General features: G+C 38.7%; 1 protein-coding gene across 1 annotated transcript; it reads right to left on the bottom strand.

Moving 5' to 3' along the window:
- Positions 1-1199: 1199 nt before the first annotated feature.
- On the bottom strand, positions 1200-22340 carry LOC141993567 (transmembrane protein 182-like). The gene is made up of 5 exons (XM_074963111.1): positions 22188-22340; positions 19823-19940; positions 14904-15002; positions 10185-10322; positions 1200-1549 (listed from the first exon to the last, which is right to left on the bottom strand). Exons 1-5 carry the CDS (start codon positions 22338-22340, stop codon positions 1320-1322), a joined length of 738 nt encoding a protein of 245 aa, XP_074819212.1. The 3' UTR covers positions 1200-1319.
- Positions 22341-22544: the final 204 nt, after the last annotated feature.

Here is a 22544-nt window from a genome sequence, read left to right on the forward strand (position 1 = left end):
ATGTTTGGAACAAATAATGGCATTCATGAATTCAGCACATAATTTTGTAAGTTTGATTCAAACATTATGCAAACCATAAAAACAAGCAAGGGCCTAGCAAAAATTATTTCAAAGCACTGAGATCAAGCCCAAAACACATAGTGACAGCACCAAATCTTGTCATTACTCCAATATTTTTACAAATCCTTATGTATAATACAAATATAAACTAGCTTGCCTTTTGGATCTCAATTGTCTTGTATACAGTGCATTCAAATTAGCATGTTTGACGGTAACTAACCTGCAAATCATATGCACTTGAGTAATTCCAGACACTTAAATCTTTTATCTGCTTATTTGGGACTGTTTCTTATTCTGTGTTTGTACAGTGCTAGCACAATGGGAGCCTGTTCTCAGTTGGCCTCAAGGCACTACTGAAACAAACACTAATAATAATATTGTTGTGCCCATTCCCATTTCTCTAAATTCTGTCTACTTCTCTGTCCTTGGACTGTGAACTCTTCACAGCGACAATATTTCTTGAGTGTTTAGAAAACACCTAGCACACAGTAGGTAATACTGTAAATAACTGATAAATTATACTAATCATATGTTTTGTTATGCATGTAACAGATGTGGGGCTGTTCACATATTTAAAGTTAGGCATGTGTATTTGTATTTGCAGTTTTGGGACCTTAAAGGAGCCAAAAAATTCGTGTATCTCCTGACAAATCACTTTCCTGTTGTATTTAAAAGCCTTGTAATAGTTGTCCTTTAATGTCAATGAGAGCTTGCTCGCTCAAAAAATCATCCTAATTGGTTTTCACAAATAGACATTACAGGGTATATCATCACAGCCAGATCTGATTACATTTAACAAGAAATGAAGGTACTAGAAATTTCAACATAATATCCCTATCTCTCTGAATATTTATAAATAGTGAAGCCCACAGCCTGGTTTTAGATATGCCCAGTCTATTACAAAATGAAGAGTATTACATTGATTTTGAAGTGAGAATTGAACCAGAGCTGTAAAATTTGGGTCTGAATCTGAACATTTATGTTTTTACAGGTCTACATGTTTGTATCTGGACCTTTGGTCTTTCCCATGATAAGGATGGGAAAGCTATTTGGATATTTTGGCACTGAGGTTTTGGTTCAGAATCAGCTCTATTTGAAATGACTTGGTTATATTTCCAGTGTTCCTTAGCATCATTTAACAATGACGCTTAATCAAGCACCTAAGCTACAAAAATTGTCTAGTTCCCCAAACAGTTTTGTCCTCATTTTCAGGTGGTTTCAAAGATCTTCTCAGAGGGTTTTTCAGCCGCACAGCTTGTTTACTCCACTTCCAGCTGAATGCTTCGGCCAACAAGATAAAAGAGAAGTCCAGAAAGTAAAACCAAGGGAACCCCAGTTGCAGCAAACATAAATGACCATCCATAATACACATTTACAGGGACATCGTCCATGCATTTTTCACTTCTTTCCAGAAGTATGTATTTCTGGAGATCAGCTGCAAACTCCTTCCACATCACAAAGAGAAATATGAGCAGGAAAAATAAGCCTCCTGAAAAGAGACAAAGATCGATGATTTTCAAAGTGTGATCAGAATATGAAATCATTAATGAAATTAACAAAATTCTGTCTATGAATCTGTACTGGCTATATGTCAGTGTTTGTTTTTAAAGCTGCTTGCCATTCACTAAACAGACTGAATATGAAAAACTGGCCTTTGAGCTTTTCAAACTATGCAGCAAGCTTTGTAAAGAGTTTCTTTTCTTTAAAACAGTGCAAAATTTTATGTAAGATTATTTATATTTATAACATCTGATTATATTTTACAATACATATAAATTCCCAAAAATGTTTTTACACTGAATCAGCAGAATATTTACATAAAACCCACACTCACCACTCAGTTTTGGTCATTCAGGCCACACTTTTTGGCTCCCTTATGTTAGAGTCTAGTGCTGGATATTATTTAGAAAATTGCCCCTAGGATAACATAGTATGGGGTCGGAGCCTACTCTCACTGAGTGAAATTCACCTCTGTGCAGTGCATCTTTACAAGTGACGCTTAATATGGTCTTCCCATTTTGGCTCACTCATTGACATTGCAAGGCTCCCATTGATTTCAGTGGGAACAGGATCTAGAGCCATGTTAATTTTGAAAAACGGATAAATTTTTCCAGATTTGGAAAAATATGTATCATTTCCATTTTCATCAGAGGCTTTTTTGCCTGGCAAGAGTGGAATGAAACATGGGCCAAGATTAAAACAAAAACCTTATTTTTATCTTCTCGAAAAAAACAAATCAGACATTCCAGCTAGAACCGGCTTTGCTTTCCACAAGAAATGCAAAAATGTGGGGATGTGGATTTGCTGATGGTGAGAATCATTTTGTATAACATTGCTCTGTAGTTACTTCCATGGCCGGACAGAGAAAGCACAATCAATGATGGATAGATCAAGTGCAGTGGCTGCTGCAGCTCTGGTGACCTGCCTTTCTTCATCTTGTATGATGTTTTCTTAAGCATTGGAACAAAGTATCAAAAAAACACCTGACACTGGGCCTAGAAGTTAGTATTTCACTAGGAAATACAACATAAGAACATGGAAAAGTCAAGCAAAGCCACTCTACATAATCTCAGATAGATTGTTTAATAATAATAATAAATAAATAATTTACACCACAGCTAGAAATGTCTATGAAGTTTGGAATTCTTGGGGGATGGTACAGTTGTGGGGGAGTATTACCCGTATTCTCAAGCAATACCTTGATAATCCTCCTCTACAGCCATGTGTCAGAAATGGACTGAGATCACAGTCAGATCTGGATACTGGGTTAAGGTATAGTATTCAGCTTCAGTGCCACATCAGGAGAAGGTTTTGAAATTGTGCTCCTATTTGTTGCCACAAAAATCTTGCAAGGTGTTTTTGAAGGACATAAATCCACACCGTGTAGAGGTCAAGCACAGGAGTTTATTACGTACAGCGCTGACAGAGTGTCACCTTGCTTATTAGGCTTAGAGACACTGTCAATTAATTGATTACAATGGAATATATGGATTTTTCATGGGCGGGGGAAAGTGACTGGCTAGGCAGTCCCACATCCCCGGTTAGGTCTAGCGGCAAGACATGATAGCACAGTAGCCAATGGTCAAAGGTTACATAATGCCTCTGCCCATGGTCTTAAATTGATAAATTAACATTTAACATTTAATTAGTACTTTAATAAATGTATTAGTATAAAATATATATGTTGAATTTTGATTTGGGGTCCATCGGAATGAAGTAGCTCCTTTGATTAACAGATACATATCTAGGGGTAAAAGCAAAGAAACGAAAGTATATGGCAAACAAGATTGTCTTTTAAGTTGTTCATTTGTGTTTTAAGGCAGGCATTGGTCCCTGGGAAAGGGAGGTGGGAGGAGGCCATATCTTATACTGACATGCTTGAACCTTTCATAAACTCACAGTTGGAAGTGTGGGAAGAACATTTCCCTACAGAAGAAACTAACACAACAAAACCAGGGCTTCTTTGTTCTATTTGCAACTTTGAATAAGACATAATTATTGCCCCCAACATCTGGCGTTTTGCTGACCAGGCATATCTTAGCAAAAGCAAGGTTATCTTTTGGTTATTCTGCTTTCTTTTAGTTATTGCTAGGCCTCTGACCTCTTGACCAAACTCCAGACTTTGAGCCTGTACACAAATCCATATACCAGGTGATTACATGAGCAATGGATTTTAACCCTTCAGTTTTTAAAATACATTGGCTCAAAATGTCAGATGAGACCTAGTGATCTCAATAGATTTCCACATTCATAAATGGGGAAAACGTCGCGAGGTCAGCTTTTTTGTGAGATTCCAGCTGCATCTGAAACAGAACTGGAAAATAGTTGCCTACCAGATCTGGATCCAATCCAGAACGGGTTCACATCCAGGTATCCTAATCAGAAACTTCCTCCCCCAAAATTCAAAAGATGGAGACTTAAGATTCCAAAGTATGGCCCATCTTTATCATGTGGGTGGATTCTTTGAAAAAGAGGAGACCCCTTCCCCTGTCACAAAACTCTAGTTTAGCCCACAGCCATGTCATGCTCCAAAATATCATAGAAACATATTATTTATTATGTTACAATTAGTGCTGTGGTCCCCATTAGTCAGTCAACATTATCACACAGAGTTTTGTAAAATACTACAGATTTGAATAACCTACATCACCTCAAATACTGCTGTATGCTAACTGTAGGGAAGTGGTGCCTTTTCAATGGGAAAGCCAATGATGGTTAGCATTAAATAAAGAAATGTAATGAGTCAGATTATGCTTCAGTGCTTTCCTGCATCAAAGCCTAACAGAAGGTCTAAATGAAGATATATAGGAGCCAAAATAATCTTCAGCTAAGTCATGCTGTGTTATATACAAAATGCATGTGTGTGTGTGTGTGTGTGTGTGTGAATGAAAGCTAAGTCACTAGATTTGTCTTACTTTTATTAAAATTGCAGACCGGCTCTCCAGTACCTTAGAATTGGAACCTATGAACATACTAGGGGAACTCTATTTTTTTCTAATGTTTTAGACTTATAAGGAAAAGGCCCTATGCCTACCGGGACTGGATGTCAAGGAGTTAAATGCTATGTGTTCTAATACCCAGATGTTCATTATAATTTGTAGTAGCACTTTAAATTAAGCGTCGCAAATAAGTAATTTACATGGAATATGACAGTTGTATGTTTAAAATACCAATTATCTTGCTACAAGGAAATTGCTGTATGTATACATTAATAGTCACACATTCTTCACAAAATACAATATATTGATAAGAATGTAATTAAGTCTTTATTGTTAATGTAATTGAAAATTAAACTAATTGGATACCAAATGAACCTCAGTAAGCATCCTTCTTAAGATCAATTCATATCTTATTAACATACGATATCTACCTTAATAGATCTAAATAAAAAAATATATTCCTGAGGGGCTTGGGACAGTGATATGCTAACATACATATTTAGATCTAGCTTGTATCTACTCTCTTTTAAAATATATATATGAAATTTTCTTCTGAAAATGGGGATATACATGTATATATTTTGATATATATATGTATATCCCCATTTTCAGAAGAAAATTTCATACCTTCACTATAAAGATGGAAGAAAATAACTATCATTGGATGATGACTGGATAAACAACATAGGAAAGCATGAGTGGCCAATGAAGAGGAATGACAACCAATATTCAGGTTCCCATAATGCTGAATAGGAAAATGTCTCCTTAGTCCTCACTAGAAAAATCACCAGCTCTTCACACTTCAGGATTTGTTATTAAACGAAGTATTGGAGATGATGGCACCAGAGTAACAATGGAATCTAAATTAAGAACAATTTCATACTCTTTGAATGTGACAAAAAAGAAAGTAAAATAAGCAATTTCTCCATCAGAATAATTACAAATGAGGTGGAGAAGAGCCCCTGGAATTTACACAATCACAGTAATGAGAAGACAAAATGAAGAGGACAAATGGAATAGGAAAATAGAAGAGGAAGTGCAGAGAACTGAAACTGGAGTTAACAGCCCTGCCTCAGGATGCCATCAGAAGGAACAGAAAGGTCACTGGGACATTGAAGTCCTAAGATTTTAACTGCAGAAATCAAACAGGGATGAATAAAAATTGATCAGACCCTTAGACCCTTGACATTTACGCAAGTGCCTGTAAAACGCTATATGCCACTTGCATAATAAAGATAAAATGAGGAGCATGGCTATGCACTGTAGTGAGCAAAAGAGCCACTTTGGGGGTCAAGTTAAGGATTGGGGATTGTTTTGCTGCAGTTAGGCTTTTTGTTAACATAGTATTTAGAAGTCTGGGGACAAGGTGGCAGAGCGCAATGGTAAGAGATTACTAAACCAGACAACCTTCCTGCTTACACATGCAGTAGTGTTGTCTCTGCTGTTGTGTGTTGGGTTCTGGTAAGTATAAGTGACTGGCATGTCAAATGAGACAGTCCATATATTCCTCTTAATAGCTCGGTGGTTTCTGCTGGGTAGAAAATTAGCAGAGTGATCTCTTTCTTTTTCTCCCTCTGCCTCTATTCATTAGGCTGGTATGGAAAAAATTAACTGTGAAACTCAGTCGCAGAGCTGATGAGGTCAATGGCATCTTCTGGGGAGTGGCTAATTGCAAGAAAATTGAACTTGTGGCATTAAATCTTTCTTCTTCATACCCTGATGACACCAGCTAGGGGCTAACTGCAAGACAACTAACCCCTGACTCTTTGTCTTCCCACTCTAAAGGATAGTAGCACCTAGTGAGTAAATTGAAGTCTAACTCTGGGTCTTTCTTCCTCTTGTTTTATATGCTTGTGACACCTTTATAGCAGCTAATTGTAAGGACAGATGAATGAATTCAATCTCTAACTCTTATTCCTTGGAAGCTAAAGAGTTTTCATATAATCTGCTAGTTATAGGAAAACTGAACTTTAACTCTCAGTGTCTCATTCACCTTCTAGACTACTAGTTTCTTAAAGAACCTTATGGTAAGAAAATGGAATGCTGACTTTCACCTGTCTTACATAATAGATGCATTATATACAAAATACCTGGTGATTGCTGAATGTGGAGCTCTCATTTTGGAAAAAAGGAAATAGAGTATAAAATACAAAGAATTCCAGCCATAAGACTGGCAGAGAGTTCATCTTTAATTTTTCAATAAGCCAGTATTACAGAACAGATTAATACAAGCACACACACACACACAAAACCTCAGACATCTTGCTCACAGTAGAATTACTTTATAACATTGGAATGGTTCCTCTTAATTGCAGAGTGGTTATTAGAAATGTTTCACTGTTAAAATATTCAGGTCATTTGTGTAAAAATGTAACAGGCTGGAATCACACAACAATATTTGGAACCCTGTATAATAACATTCTGATCTGAATGGCTGAGAGAAAAATATAGACATATTGGATTATTGTGTATTTGTGTGTTCTGTGATGGGGGAGCTGGTACCAACCCTGATATTTAGGTTGCCTAACACTTTCCATTATTAAGTATTCTTGACCTTTTCTTTGAGAAGGTCTCACAGCTCTATTGTTTGCAGCAGGCCTTTGCTCTTCCCCCAACAATCCCTTCGCTGCCTCTCCTCGACTCAGCACATGGGCAACAGGTCACATGTTCTCTTAATCCTACCATTTTAGAGCCTGATCCAAAGCCCACTAGAGTCAATGGAAAGCCTCCCATTGACTTCGGTGGCTTTGGATCAGACCCATACATTCTTACCATTAAACTTGCTTGCTAAATTATCCATGGGAACTGAAACAAAAGGAGGCACAAATACAGTCAAAGTGAATTTATTTCAAAATACAAACAATGTTTTCACAAAATATTTTGCAGTATTCACCCAGCCCTAGTGGTGACACCGTAATTATAATTAATTATATCATTTTCTGACTACTGAAACAAGTGAAAACTAGCCATTGGTTAGTGTCTTTCTTCCCAAAAGATGCCTTTAAACTATTGACAGCATGTCAAATTCTAGAAAGAAAGATGATACCCTGGTTAGCTGCTCGTGTGGTTGAGTCATTTTTGGAAGCAGGTTGTCAAGGACAACTGTTTAACTGGGGCGGGGAGAAAGATCTACAAATGAAACTAGCAATAAACGTCAAGCAGTTTCCGGTTCTATCTACTGAATTATCCTTCAGAATAAATCAAGCAAAATGAGCTGGTTCTTCTGAAAGAGCTCTCAAGAATACCACCCACAGAGCACAAGATTTGTTATGGTAGCTGGCAGGCTATCAGACTCATCCTCTGAAAGTACAGTAAATAATGAGAGGCAGTTCTTGGAAAGCAAACCCAAGGAATCCAGTGGGATGATAAAAACTTCACTGTGAAACACTGAATTTCCCCTGCAGTGTAGGGACACACAGTCTGCTGTTGCCAATGGAATAACTTAGAGATGGGGCTTCATCTTCAGTGTCAGCACTGCCCTCAAAGAAAACAGCCAAGCCATCTTTTAGGTTCTCTTTCCTACAGTGTGTGTTTTAAAGTATAGCTTTCAGTCCTAGGGGATACTGATGGTATAGACTGCATTTTTATCTAGTTGTTAGGGGTATCTAGAGTGTGAGACAGTGTCAATCTAAATAAATAATAAATGCACATAGTAAAATCTCTGCTTTCCAAGAGAAATTTAGGAATATCTGATTTACCAAAAAAAAAATTGCTTTTCAGCATATTTACATCTATGTTACATTAGGAGTCTTCCAGGAAAGAATCTCATATTGCTTTACAAGCATTAACTAAGCCTCCTAATGTACCTCTGAGGAAAGTAGGAAAGTCTTATCAGAGTAAACTGAAGCACACAGAGGTTAAGGATTAAATAACGGCTTTCCTAAGGACACAGTGAATCAGTGGCAGAGGCAGGAATGGAACTGAGGAGTCCTGATTTCTAATCTCAAAATCTAATCACTAGACTACACTCCTCTCTATAAATTACAAATGTTTTCACACTTCTGTAAAGATAGAGCATTTTGTGAAGAAGGTTAATTAAAATTGAGCTTCAGGCCATGAGTAGAAGGCAATGCCAGCTTCCTCTTGTACCATCAGACCAAATCCTGCCATCCACATGATAGAGAGTCAAAAACCAAGATATTTTCAGAACAGATTATATTTTATGGAAACAAAGAAAATAACTACTGAGCAATGCATTCCAAATATTTTAGAGACTCAGTTTCAATAAGAATCCAGACATTTGGATGTTTATCAAAAATCATCTGGTGAACCACTGAGTAAATCTTGCTGGAAATATCACAAGAATGATCACTTTTGCAAGGTTGCCCCTTCTTTCGGTTCTCATTTGCATTAAAAATACAGTGATAAATCACTGAACAATAAATCTACTTACCTAGGACAGCTCCCAAGGAACTGATTTAGTCTAATGATAGTTAATAATAATGACTGCTGCTTAAATCGAGACAGCATTAGCACAAATTTTATTTAATAGGAGCATCTTTGGCTAAGGCTAAGAGGTTATGTGGTACACAATCAGGTATTTTAAGAATTGTGAAATTCTCGGTCCTGGTTTTTAATGAAAAAGTTGTCAACTAAAGATTAAAATAAAACACCAACAGTGAAATGTAGTGAGTCAGTTTTATTCTTCTTTTTTAAGTACAGAATTTTACTTCCTTTAAAATCTATTCAACTTTGAAATAATGGCCTATTTCACAGAGTATTTCCCAATGACTTCAAATGGCTACGTGCATGTTTCAAGTTATGTATGTGCTTAAGTGTTTTAATGAATTAGGCCCTGAAAAAAATTAAGACAATTCCATTCGTTTTCCCTGATCCTACAAAGAGTGCCATATATATAAAGAAAAGTTAACCAAACTTTTGTCAATCAGGTTCATGTTTGGTTACAAGGTTTTTGATTTTTGGTCAAAGGTTGAAAACAATGATTTATTTTAGTTAAACAAATTCACCAATTCCAACAAAGCCCCCACAATAATCCCACCAATCCCAAAAAGAGAGAGAGGAAAAATGTCTTGTAATTCCAGGTGCTAATAACACTACAGTGGAGTGATTAATCAGGTTAGCATGAAGGGTTATAAATTAATGTTTCTAGTTCATTTTCCTGACTTGATGCTACTCTATATAATTTTCAGATTAAATGTGAATGTGTCCCTCAAGTTTTATTTCACCTTGGATTTTTATTGATAGTGTACAAATGTTTATTTCTGTCCACTGTTGAGGGCAATATACAACAGTGGTCCAAATTAGAAGATTGCATTGCAGGACTGGGGCCTAGCTAATTACTGTCAAAAAATACGAGGGCCATAGACCCCATTTAGGCTCAGAGATCTTTCCCAGTGGATTGCATAACAAAATCAGAGCCTTATACAAGAAGAAAAAAATGCATTTCTGAAAAGTAAAGTCTTTTATGGCAAAGCAATATCTTTCTAAAACTTCATTTAACAAAATTTATTTTTTAGAGTGGTGGGGAAATACAGTTTCTCCAGTCAGTGCTTAAATTTTCATACATAATTTGCCAGCGCTCACATCTTTCTACTACTGTTCCTCATAATTAGAGTTCCTACCCTTTTCATACACACACACACACGCACACACACACACAAAGAGGAACTTGGTCTCAGCATTCCAGGCACTAGTATATCCAATTACCATGACTTGGCAGCTTACCAGATGTGATGAGGAATCCACCTCCTACTTTATAGAATCTAGCATTGAAAAAGGGCACACCACACACCAAAAGGAATCCTCCCACCAGACTGGCAGCGACAGCTAGTACAATGAATGCAGTCCAGAAACCTCTGTACACTGTACAATGGGAAAGAATAAAGTTGTTGGAAAGGAAAGGAAACCAGCATAATCAGATCAGTTTTCAGAAGTCTGTATGAAACATGCATATAACTCCAGTTTCAGCAACCATAAAAATAATAACCTTGCTGTAATGAATACCAGGATTATGAACAATTTTTAAATATTTTATTAGACTTATTGAGTTATTGTTCATGTCGAGAAGAGTTGTATCGGGCATATTACTAACTCCCTAGTGTCCTCAGATATACAGTGTATGGCCAGCACTTGAAAGGTTTAGCTTATTTGTCATGTACTTCATACCATAAATAATGGGCCTAGACTGAATAGCAGAACTCCGATGGGTGTGTCAGGAAGGCCTGGCTCAAAAGGGTTTTGATTGCCAGGGTAAAATATGGCACAAACTTTGTGGGAGAGCAACAAGCTTGGGGTAGGAAAGAAAGAAATGGAAACTAAACTCAAAGACATAGAATCATCTCTTTTCTCCCCTAACCCTCCCCCCGCCCACCTCCTCCCTTTACTTAGCAATAGTTAAAGATTCCAGGTTCATGATGCTGGAGTGTTGAGCCATATTCACCCCATAGAGCAGGTGAAACACAGAAAGCAACAGTGCAAGCTTTTCATTGCTCTAGTTTGCCTTCCCTCCTGAACCGGAAGGATCACAACTAGTGGAGGGGATTCAGATTCTTTGACTCATTGAGTCTTGGATTTTCTGCTATGACTTCAAGCAACAGTTCTAGTTAGTACTAACTGTAGTGTTTTTGTGTAGTGGGCACTTTCCCGCTAAGAACAGGCCTGATCACCAACTTATTTCGCTGAACACCATCTGATGGGAATAACTTTCAGCGAATACCACAATCCCCAACTAGATTCAAACAGGTGAAAAGGCTCCATAGCCCATCTCTTCACCCATCTCTTCAGCCATCCAGCCCCCTCATGCTATCATCTTCCACTTTTTGTGCACTGTGTCTGGGAAGCAGTAGTTATGACTATTTGACTTAAGCAGGAGAAAATGGGCAATTCCGTCATGATTCACACATGAAAGAAAAATGATATTACAGCAGACACATTTTACTCATTTTAAGCCAGCCTGACAAGGAATCCATTTAGTAAAAGAATCCTGAACTTTTAAAGAAATCCCATGATTCATGTATATACCTTAACACCACATCACCCCAAATTCTTCCCTCAGTTACATCCTATTGACTATGATATGGCCCTTAGTCAGTCACTCTTTCCTTGGGCACCTCCCGCTCTATGGTATTTTACATATAAACACTTTCTTACTTGAAATAAAGCAATACTGTACTCTTAACTAGTACTTTCTGTTGGCAGATCTCAAATACTTTAGACTGAATTAAGTTAGCTTCCCAACACCCTTTGTGTACATAAGCATTATTACATCCTGATGTTATAGGTGAGGAATAGCATTGTAAACCTGGATGCGAGTGGTCATATAATTAAGTCTAAGTCTATAGACAGGGACGCAGTAAAGACTGGATGCTAAACATGAGGCAAGAACTACACAGTTCTGGCTAACAATCCATGCAGAGAACATCCCCATATCACCACTCTAGTATTATCACTGTGTCTCCTACAGAACAACATAATCTTACAGGCCCTAGGGTGAGTAATGAGTTCCTTTCAAGGGACAGTGCTATAGGAGAAGATATTTCTTTGTATAACTTTTTGCTCACACATGGCACTTTAAGTAATCTAACAGCCTTTCAGAAGCCAGTCTCAGAAAAGATTCATAAGAGGCAGCTGAGGGGTTTGTTTCATAGCACGGACTGACAGACAGGAACAGATGGCTTGGGGGCCCTTTATTTAGCTCAGAAAAGTTAGTCTGTTTATTAGTAAAATCATTCAGAAACTGGTAACCCTGACTGTCTCTTGTAAGAAAAAAAGAAAAGAAAAAAAACCCACCACTGCTTAACTAACTCTGGATGGTGTTTTTATACAGTCTACGATAGAGCCTGAAATGTGCTACTCACTTTACTGTCAACACACACATCATATCCATTTTATACCGCAGTGTGCTCCCTGGGGCAGAAATCATACACAGCACAGAAAAAAAACCAGACAATTTTTTTAATGAATTCCCCATAAAAAACGATATTGCTAAAGGCTAAAGAAAAGGTCAAGATGTTTGTTTGTACAGTACACCTGCCCCAGGTCCCAGGAGGCACAGCAGAGTGATGTGTACTATTTAAAGAAATCAATTAATTTTAAAAAAGACTAGTGGATTAATTCTGTCCTCTGCCACCAGTTATATTAAAATTCCAAACAGCAGCTAATTCATTGCAGAAATCCAAAAATATATGGGGATGGGAATCCAGGGAAAACACTGGGGGGAAATCAATTTGAATTTGTTGGTTTAACTGATTTTCTCTATTTTAGTAACGGACTCAGTTTGCTTTGCCAATGTAGGTCTTTTAAGAATAGTTTTTAGTGCTTTTTCTTTTAACAAAACCAACCCAACAACACTACAGTTTATTCAGTGACTCAAGGCTAGACTGGCCCATGCCAGTACTCAGCCACACCGGGGAATAAGGGTAAATATAACACTCATTACTCCTTGCCCAGATCATAAATCCGGTTGCACTGGGGAAGAGCAGGAGCTACTTGCCCAGTGCTCCCCCCTGGGAGGAAGAGGGCAAGGAGGGGTTGGAGAGCAGTGAGAAGCAGGAAGTGCTCTGGTTCCACATCACTTACTTGCTGGCCAGAGTAGTCTGCTGAACAAAGCAGGGGAAGGGGGCATCATAGTTCAGGGCAACTCCATCTATATCCCACTCCATAGTCCAGCAAGGGTATCCACTGTTAGGCTTCCAGCTCCTCACAGCTCTCAGCTCTCCTGGACAAAGCCCCATGTCTCTCTCTCTTCTGACTGGGGTTTTTCCAGGCTGCACAGTTCCCTTCCTACACTGAGATACTCCCAACAAGTCAGACTGCCTAGCCAGTCCAGCTTCTGTGCTTGCTCTTTCTCTTCAGAGCCTATGAACAGCCTAATTTCCCACACAGCTCTTTCTAAGCAAACATGTTTATTCTTAAGGTAAAAGCATTACAGAGAAAACATGTTAAAAACAATAAGAACGAACCTTATACTCCTGCCAATCAGTTTAACAAGGGATCACCCTCAATCTCCACAAGGGCTCTGGTAGAAGTCAGTCCTTCAAACCCCACAAAGGGGTTTTCTGTGGTTACAAATTCATAACAGTCTTAGCTCAGAACAAGCACACTCATACATAAGTTAATCTTGTCTTTATAAAGCTTGGGCCTTTGATCTTCAGACTTGGGAACAGGTAAGATGGAGCTTCCAAAAGCTGAATTTTTGCATAACTGGAGGCAGGGAATTTGCATTCACCTCCCCCTTGAGATTCCCCTGGAAACCACTTGACCCTTTGTCCAACAGTCCTTTCTTGTCTGTCCCATTGTTTAGTATAGTCCTTTGAAGTTCATAACACTTCCCAGGGCTCACACCCTACGTCTCTCCTAGACGGTCAGATACAATCCTGGCCTCACAATAACAAATGACCTTTGCATTTAATATGATGGATTCTAGATATACCTAAACGTAATTCAACACGATTTTTCAAGAATATTGCAGGAAATTGCCCCATCTGCCATAAAGGGAGAGAAAACTGCTCTGCATAAAGGAATGAAATAATTTTCCCTGGAGATGGGCAGCAAGTGGGGAAGTGGACAGCAAGGTTCTGTCACAATTCAGTTCCCAGGTCTGTTCCTGGGACAGTGACGCTGCAGCTGCCCCTCACTCAGGGTAGATCATAAAGTTATGATCTAGCCCTAAGCCCATATTCAGAGCCTTCTTCCTAAGGAGACCAGTGTGACCCAGGTCTATAACAGGTTCCTGTTGGCAGGCAGTTTGCTTCTGCGGTCTGAACAAAAGTGTGAAAACAAAACAACAAGCTGCTCTTTTGCTGCTGACATTCAGCTGCACCTCTGTCGTCATGAGTTTCTAATAAAGCACAACAGACAGTTTCCAGTGACCTATCCAAGTGTAAGTTCCTAGTGTTCTTTCTACCATGGTGTGTTAGTATATCCCTGGTAGAGTTGAGGGATTAATAACAAGGGAGGTAAGATCCTATTGAAAACACCCTTCACAAAAGAGCACTAGATCATAATTTTATCATGTAGTCCAAGTAAGGCTGTTGCATTAGTGGGTGTGTAACCAGGAGACCGCAGTTGTGCTGGAGAGAAGTAATTTACTAGATACATTAGAAGGGTGTAGGATAGCTGTGCTGGCTGGCATGCATTGAAGGGCTGGAGTCCTGGCTCCATTTGCTCCCTGCATACCCTCCATATGGTTGCTCGCGGAGGAAAGCATCTGGAGCACAGCCCCCTTTGCTTCCTTAAATTGTGGGGCTGCAGCTGTGGCAAGGACTCATATAGACTCTGCAAAGGGGAGTGTGCCCCCATTTTCTCTTATGCCCCCATGCCAGTTTATAATGGTAGGAAACAAGATCAAGGTCATCGAGTAATTACAGTACAGATCTACACATCTGAGCACTCTATTGGATCCCTGTGAAAAGAAGAGGTGAACACAGCTGGTTAAGTACCAACCTGCGGAAGCATCATAGGAAGGATGAGGGAAAGGTCCCAGAGCAATGGGCATAGGAAACAGGTAGCCATGCATGCAATACTTGGGATGTGCTTGGCTAGCTGAAAAAGAAATGGAGAATAAATAGCATTTCATTTTTATTATATGCAAAATGACAGCCTTTATACTCAGATAAAATGTCCAATCCTGCAAAACCTGTCAAACACGCATAGGCATTAAAGGGGATACGGAGTAAAGTATAAGTTGAACATGTTCAAAATGCAAAATGAGATAGATAGGATGCAACAGGATTTGAGAACATTACACAGCCAGTTTTAATTCCCTCAAAAATTAACTTGAGCCAGACAAAATCATAGGAATATGGATTTGTTCAAATTAGAATAATTCTCCCCATGCCTAGGTTTTTTTCCATTCTGTCTAGAAGTGATTAAAATATTTGGATACTAGAACTACCTACCATATAGCATCTCCAGTTTGTGGGAAAGGAAAGCACAATTACAATGGAAGTGTCCCATCAATATTAATACCACTGAGGCTTATCATGATTAATGGTAATAGAATTAATGTTAAATGAATTAATTAATGATTGGCCACTTATTTTTAAATGTTCCCCAGCTCACAGGAACAGTTATAATAGGTGGACATTAGTTCATACTAAATTAACTATGGAATATCTATTGAATTAATTATTACATCCACAATAGCAGCAAACTAATTTGCCATGATCAATCATATTACAATAAATACCTAAAGAAATAATACAGATTTGCCAGTTATCTAATATTAGTGTTATTAAAAGGATTCCAACTGGTGATTTATTTCATCATTTTACTTCAAGTAACATTATATTATATCATGGATTCCCATGTAATGCAATTGGGTAGTAAATCTACTCAGGACATTTTTTTGACAGAAACACTTTCTGTATGAAAAATTTTATACTCTAGCAAATTTCATACTCTAGCAAATTTTCAAACTCTAGCAAATATTAATTTTATAATGGAGACAACCATATCCTAAAATATACAGTAGTTTGCAAAGAGTAGGAATCACCTGAAATGTTGACCATCATATAGTAAATTCACTGTGGGTTCCTGACAGAACTGCATTGTTAACTTTATGATCATATGGTAAATTTGCTATGACTTGATCGCATTTTGTGGTGACCCCACTACATGTAGTTTAGAGAGGGACTTAACCACTTTAGGAAACATCAGTCAGAGATGAACATTGAATAACTCAACTATCTGAGAGTTGGTTGTCTGTTTTGTTGACTCTTCTCAGCCTTTGAATACCCATCAGTTTCATTTTCTCTTAGGCTGACCAGACCGCAAATGTGAAAAATCGGGACAGGGTGTGGGGGGTAATAGCAGCCTATATAAGAAAAAGACCCAAAAATCAGGACTGTCCCTATAAAATCGGGACATCTGGTCACCCTATTTTCTCTGATGTTATTCCATAAAGTTCCATACCCCACCCTAATGCAGTACTCCTGAAAGTGATACTGCTGACTCAGAAACAGTGATAGGCAGATCTTGGTGATATTCAGTGCTTAATTTGTAAAGAAAGAGGTGCCAGGACTGAAAATGGTGTCCAGCGCACAGTATGACCTCTCACACACTGTACATGCCAGGTCCAATGAAACTAAATGAATTCTTTGCTTCAGTCTTCACGGCTGAGGATGTTAGGAAAATTCCCAAACCTGAGCCGTCTTTTGTAGGTGACAAATCTGAGGAATTGTCACAGAGGAGGTGTTGGAATTAATTGATAAACTTAACAGTAACAAGTCACCGGGACCAGATGGCATTCACCCAAGAGTTCTGAAAGAACGCAAATCTGAAATTGTGGAATTATTAACTGTGGTTTGTAACCTGTCCTTTAAATCAGCTTCTGTACCCAATGACTGATAGATAGCTAATGTAATGCCAATATTTAAAAAGGGCTCTAGAGATGATCCCAGCAATTACAGACCGGTATGTTTAACGTCAGTACCGGGCAAATTAGTTGAAACAATAGTAAAGAATAAAATTGTCAGACACATAGAAGAACATAAATTGTTGGGCAAAAGTCAACATGGTTTCTGTAAAGGGAAATCATGTCTTACTAATCTATTAGAGTTCTTTGAAGGGGTCAGCAAAGATGTGGACAAGAGGGATCCAGTGGACATAGTGTACTTAGATTTCCAGAAAGCCTTTGACAAGGTCCCTCACCAAAGGCTCTTATGTAAATTAAGTTGTCATGGGATAAGAGGGAAGATCCTTTCATGGATTGAGGACTGGTTAAAAGACAGGGAACAAACAGTAGGAATAAATGGTAAATTTTCAGAATGGAGAGGGGTAACTAGTGGTGTTCCCCATGGGTCAGTCCTAGGACCAATCCTATTCAACTTATTCATAAATGATCTGGAGAAAGGGGTAAACAGTGAGGTGGCAAAGTTTGCAGATGGTACTAAACTGCTCAAGATAGTTAAGACCAAAGCAGACTGTGAAGAACTTCAAAAAGATCTCACAAAACTAAGTGATTGGGCAACAAAATGGCAAATGAAATTTAATGTGGATAAATGTAAAGTAATGCACATTGGAAAAAATATCCCCACTATACATACAATATGATGGGGGCTAATTTCGCTACAACTAATCAGGAAAGAGATCTTGGAGTCACTGTGGATAGTTCTCTGAAGACGTCCACGCAGTGTGCAGCAGCAGTCAAAAAAGCAAACAGGATGTTAGGAATCATTAAAAAGGGGATAGAGAATAAGACGGAGAATATCTTATTGCCCTTATATAAATCCATGGTACGCCCACATCCTGAATACTGCGTACAGATGTGGTCTCCTCATCTCAAAAAAGATGTACTGGCATTAGAAAAGGTTCAGAGAAGGCCAACTAAAATGATTAGGGGTTTGGAATGGGTCCCATATGAGGAGAGATTAAAGAGGCTAAGATTTTTCAGCTTGGAAAAGAGGAGACTAAGGGGGGATATGATAGAGGTATATAAGATCATGAGTGGTGTGGAGAAAGTGAATAAGGAAAAGTTATTTACTTGTTCCCATAATATAAGAACTAGGGGCCACCAAATGAAATTAATGGGCAGCAGGTTTAAAACAAATAAAAGGAAGTTCTTCTTCACACAGCGCACAGTCAACCTGTGGAACTCCTTGCCTGAGGAGGTTGTGAAGGCTAGGACTATAACAGAGTTTAAAAGAGAACTGGATAAATTCATGGAGGTTAAGTCCATTAATGGCTATTAGCCAGGATTGGTAAGGAATGGTGTCCCTGGAGTTTGTCAGAGGGTGGAGATGGATGGCAGGAGAGAGATCACTGATCATTACCTGTTAAGTTCACTCCCTCTGGAGCACCTGGCTTTGGCCACTGTCGGTAGACAGGATACTGGGCTGGATGGACCTTTGGTCTGACCCAGTATGGCTATTCTTATGTTCTTGTGTTCTACATCGCACCTTGCACAACTGACAGAAGAGGTGCCAGGGCTGTGCCCCGACAAGAAAAGAGGCCATCCAGGGGTCAAACACCCATAACTGCTCATCTCAGCCATTTCCTGGGGCTGAGCTCCAGCAAGCCCCAGCACAAATTAAGGTCTGATGGCATCACTGCCTGAGGGTTTGCCCTCCCAGGAAAGATGTCACAGAAAATGGTGGCTGTGTGAATGACATTTAACTGTATGACTGGGAGACCTTTAGAAGCCTTGGTTTATATAGTACTTAAAAGGTTTACAGAGATTGTTTGAGTGATTTCTCTTTAGTGCTTATCTACGGTTTTGGTAGCCTGGGAAACTGAAGCCCTCTAATTATCTACAGAGTAGATATAACTGGGGCATCAGCAGTACAAGTACTGCCACGCCCGTGCAACCCAACCACCTCTAGGAAAGAAAAGACAGCTCAATCTTCATGTTCCATTCAGTCCTTAGCTTCTCTACTGTCAACAAAGAGTGCTACTTAGTGTCAACTGTGATGGCAGTTGTTTTATATATGAACACCTGTCTTACTGAGACCACCAAATTCACTTCACCTGGACCACTTAACTACTATCAGATGAGCTGGATTCCAACTGGCAAATCAGAGGTTTGCAAGATTAAACTTCTCCATTCTGCTTAAAGTTGTTTTCCAACTAATTAGTGCAGTTTCAAAAAGATGAATTTTGCTATCATCGGTGTTTACTAATAGTGGGTGCGCTGATTCTCATAATTTCCATGAAAAAAGGGAAATAGACAATGCCGTAAAGTAAGTGTCCTGATTGCATTTACACTCAGATTTATATGGGTCTGATCCTACCTGGTGCTTAGCATCTCCTGCATTGGCCAGAGTGTCCCACAGTTTGTAGTCAATGAGAATTGAGGACACTGGACACCACATAGGATGAAGACATTAGTAGGACAATAAAGATAAAAGGGCAGAGAGCCACAGGGTTCTAGTCTAGCAAGTCCATCTGGTGACTACATGAAGTAGCAATAGGGGCATGAATGGGAGTTCTGTCCCTGTTGGAGAAGATGATATTTAAAAAGGGAGAAAATGGGTGAGTCACTGTGCTCCTAGAATCTGTAAAAGACCATCTGAGACCAAAAATTTCAGAGTTAAATGGAGCGCAGAAAAAGTGTCCTGATCAGGGGGAATTTGGGGATAGCTTTGGTTTTGTCCTATTTAAAAATGGCCAAGCAGATCCTGTGAAAAATAAAATAAATGTAAAGACAGCTTGCTTCTCAGTTGGGAGAGACCTCCCTCACTGACTTGCAGTCCAGATTGTATTTTTATAGCTCAATTTTCTGGTAGAATTAGAGCTTTATAATAGAAGTGCTGACACAACCCTAACACAGCAACATGGACACTATAATAAACTATCATTGATGTCAGATCCAGCCCCTTAAAACATTGCTAAACAAAGCTATAAAATGTATCAGTAACACTCACTGAACCAGAAGTTCCATATCGTCTCCTCATAATCCTCGCCATAGAACCAGCATCTCCAAAAGAAACCTTCATGGTGAAAAGTGAGGATCTCTTTTCTGACCTCGCTCAAAACCTCATCCTACAAGAGAATAAAGCACAAGCCTATGAAACTGTATTAACGACAGATAACATGGAATTCATCTTTACTATTGGCTTAGTTACTAGGCTGGCAAGTCAGTTTTTGAGGGAGGGAGTGTTTTGGGGTGGAGGGGGTTGCATTGTCAAAATGACAAATAAAAGTAACATTTTAGCATCTTGAATTGAGCTCCATTAATACAGACCTCCTTGGCTATGCAGAATGCCATTGACCTCAGGCCTTTATCTGCGGCTTTCCTAACTTTCTGATAAGTGAAACATTTCTTCAGATCATTGAGAAAGTAGGATTCTTTTATCCTGTGCAGATCCCATCTTGCAGGCTTTATGCACCAAAATTACTACCGTCTCTAAACCTCTCATTAACCCCTTCTATTGGATGACCCAAAAAGGTCTCCCCCTCTCTCTGATCAAATCAGTGGGCGCTGTGCTTAGTTTATCTCAGACAGAAGTTACTCTTTGTCTATATCAGTATATCCTCATGAGTTCAACTATGACTACTGACACACACTTACTTATCTTGATTAATTTGCACCAATTTCTCATTTATTGTAACTTGCATGAAAGTTCTGCAAACACGAGACACAAGTCATGTCAGGAGAACTGTACTGTCTGTGCTGTGAGTTAACTCGTTAGGAAAATAATTAAATCTGTCATTAAAAACACTTATCTTTATCCAGCACAGTTTGATGGAGCATCAATAGAGCTTGATCCTATTAAGGGCAGAACACCTCTTGGAAAGTATTGCGTTCAATGGGATTTGAGGCACTCAGCATCTCCAAGCCCTGGAGTCCTTACATACCAAATACCAATACACAGGTCCTATTGGGTTGACCAGAGACACACTCACTTGGCTCATCTGGAAGAGCTGCTTCTTTCAGGTTCAGGTATGAGCCTTGACTGCAGTGATATGCAAGAGGCACACACCATCAACAGGGTGACTCTGCTGACTTGTTAAATCTATGCTAGTTTTGATGGCTGGTTGATAGCTAAGATACAATCAAGACACCAATGAGCATAAGAAGTAGAGCCTGCCAGTTTAAAAGGGGGTAGAGAGTGTGTCAATGGGGGGGAATAGCATGGAGCAAAGAGTAGGGAGCAATAATCCAAGTATAAAACCATTGATTAAAATAAAAACAATAACCTCAGAAACAATAGTTGATGCTGCTCTGACAGGCACTTCCGGGACCCCTATGCCAGACAGACAGTTGGCGTAACCACATATCTTGAATATTTGGGATGTTTATTTTATTTAATACACTGCAACACTTCTAGCCCAGAACCTTTTTCACACTAGAGATCAAAGTAAATTTTAAACGTTCTGAAACCTCTCACGTTGATGTTTCATTTCTAAGTGCAACAAAATGGAGCTGGACATTTATGCCTGCTAAATTTTTGCTCTCTGCCCTCTTTGGCCTTATTATACTGTTTTATACAAAGATGACTTCTGCTGGGACGTCTGCTTTCTATATGAAAAGTCATTTGGAAATATGGCTGATGCAGCCAGAAACCTACACTTTATTCTGAAACCCTGGAACCAAGGACACTTATTGTTGACACCATAAAGTTTTCCAAAAGTGAATCATTGAACAGAAAAAACAAAAGTAATTGGTTTGGACATTAAAGCAAAGAAAAGTCTGCATAATAGAGGGATATTTCTTAAAAATGTTAATACTACACACATTGACCAGCCCAAAAATTTTTAAGAAGAATTTAAAGAATCAGAGAGCTGATCCAGCTGTTATTTCATAGCATTTATTGAACAGTTTCACCATAAGCAAATTCAGCTCAAATCAGGGTTTCTAAAGGGCCATATTAGAACTTAGCAATAAAATGTCATTTTATTATATGAAGCTCAGCATAATACAGTTTGTCTTTAGTGGCTGATGCTGGTATCAGCAAATAAACGTATTACATTTTCACATTTCAGCGTTCTGCTCCATATCTATCAGAATACAGAAGTGTTTCCTGTAATGGCTTCCTATGCATATTTTGCTTCAAGTCTTTATCAATGATACACTTTATTGAGATGCAGGTTGTGACTTTATAGGTAAGGCCGAGTTGAGTTTTTATACATCAAATGTATATACAATAAGCACATATTACCATTGCCTTAAAACTACCAGCACCAACACTGAGAGCATTTGTGTTGGTTTTAAAACATTTCTATAGCAAGTTATTTTAAACGTGTATTTTTTAACTTGCAGAATATCACAAGATTTCTAGTTTTTACCTCTGTGGTGTGAAGAGTTTTATTTTCAGTTTCAAAGATTCCACAGGTCTCTGTTGCTAGGAGCCAATAATCTGTCCCAAAAGCTATGAGAAACAGTAGAACACCAATGCCACCAAGAATTCCTGCTATAAAGGCTGGTATTCCAGCCTTCATGATGGAACAACAATAGGTAGTAAGCTTGAAAGTCAGAAAAGAAGAAAAGTACTGAAGTGTCCAACGTTTGAAAGGGAGACTGAGAGGTGGAGTACGCAGAGAGGATGCTATTTTTGGACACAGATTAGCATAGTTTCATGACTAGTTTGAGTTGCAGTGGCAAAAGGACTAATAAAAGCAGATGAGCTGGCACAGCCAAACAGC

This window comes from Natator depressus, chromosome 9, assembly GCF_965152275.1.
Source record: "Natator depressus isolate rNatDep1 chromosome 9, rNatDep2.hap1, whole genome shotgun sequence".
In the NCBI taxonomy this organism is placed as follows: domain Eukaryota; kingdom Metazoa; phylum Chordata; order Testudines; family Cheloniidae; genus Natator; species Natator depressus.